At 61.4% G+C, this 5,866-nt stretch overlaps 1 protein-coding gene across 1 annotated transcript; it reads right to left on the bottom strand.

Moving 5' to 3' along the window:
• Positions 1-818: 818 nt before the first annotated feature.
• On the bottom strand, positions 819-2,487 carry IL17B (interleukin 17B). The gene is made up of 3 exons (XM_010194911.1): positions 2,467-2,487; positions 1,305-1,591; positions 819-1,077 (listed from the first exon to the last, which is right to left on the bottom strand). Exons 1-3 carry the CDS (start codon positions 2,485-2,487, stop codon positions 819-821), a joined length of 567 nt encoding a protein of 188 aa, XP_010193213.1.
• Positions 2,488-5,866: the final 3,379 nt, after the last annotated feature.

Consider the following 5,866-nt stretch of genomic DNA (forward strand, 5'->3'; position numbering starts at 1 on the left):
TGTGGGGCCGCCAGCCCCCTGCCACATCCTCTCCCACCTTCCTGGCTTTGTCCCTGGGAAACTCTGTGGCAGGGCTGGTCCCAGCAGGGACAGGAGGTCCCAGGGCCTCTCCCAGACCATGCACAAGTGGAGCCTGGCTCCACTCGCTGGCCCAGTGCCGTAGGGTCAGGCGTGCAGGGTGGGCAGGTCCTGGCTTGCAGGGAGAGGTGCCTGCTGCGGGCTGCTCCCTGTTTCCAGGGGTGTCCAGGCTTCCTTGAGCCTAGGGCTCGGCTGGGTTTTTGGGGGGACAAGAAGGTCACACCGGAAGGCTGCCCAGGCAGGCAGGGCAGAGGGGCAGCGCGAGGGGCGGAGGCGAGGGGTGGCTCAGACGAGGGCCAGCGATGCACTTTATTGAGGATAAATTTGTTGAAGACCTCAGAAACTGCCCTGCACTGCCCCCACTCCCCACACTGCCTGGCCCAGTGTGGAGGAGTTTGCGGGTGGGCAGAGAGGAGCTTTTGGGGCAGTTTGCAGAGCTGTTGAACCCAAGGAGCAAACAAAAGCAAATGGGGACTTTGGGGAGGGAGGAGGCCTGACCCTGCCCAGCCAGCAGGACCTGGGTGCAGCTGCCTCCCTGTGTCCCCCAGCCCGCCCCTCCCTGGAGGTGAGTGGCTCAGGGTGATGTCTTGCTGTGAGAGATTTTAGGGCTCTTGGAGCTGCCATCTCCTTGCACAGGAGCTCTCCTTGCCCTGACGCTTGGCTGGGCTGAGCGAGCTCAGGAAGCAAGAGCAAAGCTGCTTAGATGCCCATGCAAGGCTGCAGGCATTAGCTCTGCAACCTCAGAAGATGCAGGTGCAGCCCACAGCAATGGTCTCCATCACTGTCTGGTACTTCTTGGGACACTTCTTCTTCCCAGAGGGCTTGTGCCCGACCTCGCCTGGCACCTGGCAGAGCAGCCGGCGGACGGGCAGCTGGCTGTAGATGGGAATGCTGGCCATGGTGCGGTCCTCTTGCATGGTGAAGGGGTTGATGCAGCCAGCACAGAGGCATCGGGCCTCGGGGATGTCTGCTGGGATCCGCATTGCATCATGGTTTATGCTGGAGGAGAGGGAAAGCAAGAGGAGTCTGGAGAGATGGTGAGATGGGAGGAGGTGGGTGGCTGGGGACGGGCAGGGCAATGTCCCCATGGGGTGAAATGGAGTGCTGCATCACATCACACCCCTCAGTAGCCACCTCAGCTCCGTCATGCTGGAGCTGTGGCCGCCACAGCGCTTGCTGGCATGGAGCCACCATGCAGGTCCCCAAGGTCCCTGCCCCAAGCTCACCTGTAGGCCCAGGGAGACAAGCTCCTGCGGTTGGACCTCCAAAGCCTCAGGTTGACCTGGCACTTGGTGTCTCCTGGCTCAGAGCTGTTTCTCAGCTGGTGCACCATGTCCTGAATGCTGTGCTCGTAGTCTTCCATGGAGCTGTAGGAGTTGGCTGGGGCCCAGGCCAGGGCAGGAGTGGCCGTGGGGGGCCGGGTTGGGCCCCTTCTCCTGCCCTTTGCTGCCTTGCTTTGGTCCTTTGCTTCAGGAACCAGGACCATGGCAAAGGTGAAGATGCAGAGGAGAAGCTGAGGAGGAAGGAGGATGGTCCATGGCTACCCAGACTGCAGGGCTAGTGTGGAAGGGGAGCTCTCCCACCTCCCATGCGTCACAGGGCCATGGCAGGACCACGCTGACTTTGGCATGGCACCCCAGCCCCAGCCCCAGCCGATGTGTGTGGCTACAATGCCCCTCACCCAGGTTGTGGCTGGCAATTGGCAATGCCCAAAGTGCTCCTACCCGAGCTGTGCCCTGTCCCTTCCCCACCCCGAGGTGGCTGTGTGCTGGGAGGGATGGGTACACCCTTGGCTCAGGCTGTACCTGGGCAGCCTCTGCTTTAAAAGGAGCTTTAGGGATGGGACAGTCAAGAATGGCATCTTTATTCAAACCCTCCTCTCCCTCCCTCTGTGCTGCGAGGACAGTGAGAGAGAAAAGAAAGATGCTTTTTCCTTTCCTTCTCCCTCTGACCTCACAGGGCCAGACTCCGGTGTGCTGACACCCGGCAGGCTGCCCAGTGGCGAACAAAGTTGCTTTTTGTAGTCCTGCTCCCTGCTATTCATGTCCCTGCAGGCAGCCCCGCACCCTGCCCACTGTCCTGCAGCCCTGCCTGCCCTCCCGCAGTCCTTCCCGCTGTCCCGCAGCCCTTCCCGCAGGGCAGGGACTGCTCGGCCAGGGCTGTTTTCCCTCTCCGGTGCCGGACCGTCCGGTGGGACTGTCACCACTTTGCTCTCCAAAGCCATTCCATCCTTGCTGTGCCGGGCATGGGAGCGATGGGCCTGGCAGGCCATGACGTGCATCTCCAAAGCAAACAAACCCACGTAGCCACCCGCAAACAAGTGTGCAAATAATGATATTAAAGAAGCAAAACGAGGAGCCAGCTCTGAGCCACCCCGCAGTCACCTACCACGTTTGGAGCCCGCTCCATGGCCGCGGAGGGGCTGCCGTCCGCCGTCCTGCAGTGTGGCTGGCACTGGTGAGCTGGGGAGCTAAAAAGGGAAAGCCCCAGCCCTCAGCTCCGCTGCGACGGAGGTGTGTCCGGTCCCCAAGGTGCCAGGCGCCGGCGGGGCTGGGGGCCAGCGTGGTCTGGGACTGGGCCACCCGCCGCCTGCTTGGGAGCTGGCTCCACCTGCGGCTGGGGCCCCCGGCGGCTGTGGCTGTGGCCGGTCCCCTCTTCCTGCACTCCTGGTCTGTCTGTCCCCAATCACTTCCCTCCTGCTGACCTCAAACCTGTCCCCAAGCCCTGGCACTGGGGACATGCCAGCTCTGCTCACAGCTGACCTGGAAGTTGGACCCAAGAGGTGCAGGGTGGTGGATGTTAGTGATGGGGGGGGCTGCCCCTGCCCATGCTGTGCTGCTCTGTATTCCCAGAGCCAAGCACTGGGTGCAGCGAAGGGGGAAACTGAGGCACGGGAGGTGCCAGCTGTTACGCCCCGTCCCAGGGACGGGGCAGAAGGGACCTCTCTCGGGAGGGGGCTGGCCCTGGACTGTCCCCGCGGCCAGGCACTCGCTGTGCCACACGATGGTGCTGTCCTCCACCCAACCGCACCGCCAGCCCTCCGTCCTTCCCTCTGCATCCCTCCTCCGCAGCTTCCCCTCCCTCCATCCCTCCTCCCCTCCATCCCTCCTCCAATTTATCCCTCCCTTCATCCCTTCATCCCTCCTCCCCTCCATCCCTCTTCCCTCTCCTTCATCCTTCCCTCCCTTCCATCCTTCTCTCCTCCAATCTTCCCTCCATCCTGGGGGCCAGTGGTGCTGGGAGGGCTGTTACACCTCTCTCCAGTGTTTTCTGCCTCCCCTTTCTGCCTCCTAGCTTTTGCGACTCACTGTACATCCCCAGGACTTTGAATGCCCTTATGGGTGGTGGGAAATTTCCACCTTGTTTTCCTAGTCCATGAACTGTGCCTCTAAAAAAAACCCCAGGTAAAGGTAAAACACCGTACCCCAACTGCCCCCCTCCCAGCACCACCATCCCTGGGATGCAGCAGTAAACACTGCCTGGCTGCACCAATCTACACGGGAACCTCAGACTCCATTTCCATCCCCAAGGACAGTCTCGGCACAGTGATCTGGGGACTTTGCCATCCTCTTGGGTGAGGTCTGATGCTGTGCACTGAGCACAGAGTGTCCCTTTTGTCACCTTGGGGACCTGGCCACTGCAGGAGCCCTGCAGCCACCTGCCTTTGCTGCAGCGGGCAGGACGGCAGTGCCTGGCCCTCCACCACCAGCCTTTTCTGGGGTGCTGAGCCAGCCTCTGCCTGCACCCCAGAGATTTCACCCCCCCAAGAAGGGCCAGGGAGCATCCCCGGGCCTGGGGCGCCTGGAGGGTGCTGACCGCCTGCGTGTGCCGCAGCCGCCTGTGTTGTGTCAGCGCTCGGCAATGCTGTTTACACATGAGAGAGGCTCAGAGGCATCTGCGCCAGCAGCCAATTACCCAGTTTTGATCTTTTTTGGTGAAAAGGAAACCAGGGCTTTTCAGACATGGCCAAATTTGATAAGCTGGAAGAGGCGGGGTGGGTGGCTTTTCCACACCAGCCTCACGCGAGGGATGGGGCTGGGGTGCACAGGCAGCTGGGTAATGGCACGGGGCGGCCGGTGGGCTCTGTGTGCCCATGCCAGCTGCAGTGTCGTCCCTGTGGGAGCCGGGTGTGCTGGGGTCAGCCCCATGGTGGGAGGTGAGGGAGTGGGTGGCTGGAAAAGGCTGGAAACCTCCACATGACTCCCTGGGAGAGGAGACGCGCTTTCGAGTTTTGGTGTACATGCCCATCCCTGCTACCTCCTCACCTCATTGCCCCACTGCCACAGTAAACTTGAGTGGAAAGCAGAGCCTGAAGAGTGGGAACAGGTCCCCAAACAGAGCAGGAGGGGCCGTGAAGATCAGCTCTGCCTGCACTGAGTAAACTCAGGTGCGTATTTCCCAAGGTAACCATCATTAAATGCGCTGCTGTGCCCCCAGCCAAGCCCGAGCTCCCAGGGTAGAGGGATGCAGGATGACTGTGCCATGCCGTGCTCATTGAGACTGATGCGCTGGCCAAGGAGCATGTGTCAGAGCATACGATGCAGGTAAAGGAATAAGGGGAATCAGACCACAGTTCCAATCCTGGCAGAAAATAGTTTTTTGCCTTTTTTCACAAGCAGAAATGTCTCTGCTGGCACTGGAGCCATTGGTGCGGGCTTTGCAGTCCCCTCCACCCACAGTGGGTGTGGGCAGCATCACTGCCTGTGCCACACTGCAGGGTATGGCCGCTTCTCTGGGCACCTGGCTGCTCCAGAGCCTGGATCCTGTGTGGGGTTTGTGAGGCGCTGGCACACTTGAGCACACACCCACCCGTGGGGCAGGCAGACAGGGCCAGCGGGAGGCTCCGGCACAGCCATGGCACCTCCTATCTCTGCGTGAGCATTTTCCACTCATCACACGTAAGCATGCTCCGCTGAGCTGGTCTTGCCAGAGCCACCTCCATGCCACGGCAGGGAGGAGGGCTAGGGCCAGGGCCATTGTCATGAGGGTCCAGCACAGGGCCCTCCCACATCCCCCTGCCACCCCCCCGGCAGGTAGCCCCCGGCCGAGTCAGCGGCACGACGTTCACATCCATATTTGCACAAAGGCCCGTGCAGAGCGTGAGTGGCTCCAGAGATGCCTGGGCCAAAAAGGCTTATTTTAAGCTTGCTGGAAAAAGAACATTGTTTGGTGGGAATTAAAACTCCTTGTTCTCAAAAAAGGGAAAAACAAAAAGTGCTTAGTTCTGCCGGCTCCTGCCGTTGCATAAACACAGAGGCACGGCACGGCTGGCAAGGGCGGCCAGGAATTTGTTGCTGGCATTGAGTGGGGTGGGTGCCCGCCCGCAGGCAGCTGTGGTGGGACGCGGACCCATCCTCTTCCATGCCCCCATGACACCAGTGCTGTCCCCAGAGTCCCCACCCTGGCAGGAAGAGGTTTCCCATGGGAGGGAAGGGGCATCGCCCAATGTGGGTGCTGTGGGTGATCGTGGTGACCGAACAAGGGGCTGGGTGAGCTGTGGGCAGCTCAGGGTCTCACTGTGCCTAGGTTCAGCATCCAAGGCCAGTGTTATTTATATAGCCCTAGTCCAGCTGGGGAGCTGGGTGATGCTCTGGGCTGTCTGTAAATCACGCCCTTTGGATCACGGGAGTGAGACAACAGCCAGGCTTTGGCGTGGGGAGGCAGAGCTGCGCAGGGCCGTCCTCTGGGGATGGGGGCCATGGGGCCAGCAGCATCCCAGCCTGCCCGCCCCCGGGAGGCTCACGGGGAACCGGAGGCGTCGGGAGAGCGGCTGGCAGGCGGGCCGCGG

The sequence above is a fragment of the Mesitornis unicolor genome, unplaced genomic scaffold (genome assembly GCF_000695765.1).
Source record: "Mesitornis unicolor isolate BGI_N332 unplaced genomic scaffold, ASM69576v1 scaffold30581, whole genome shotgun sequence".
NCBI classification, from domain to species: domain Eukaryota; kingdom Metazoa; phylum Chordata; class Aves; order Mesitornithiformes; family Mesitornithidae; genus Mesitornis; species Mesitornis unicolor.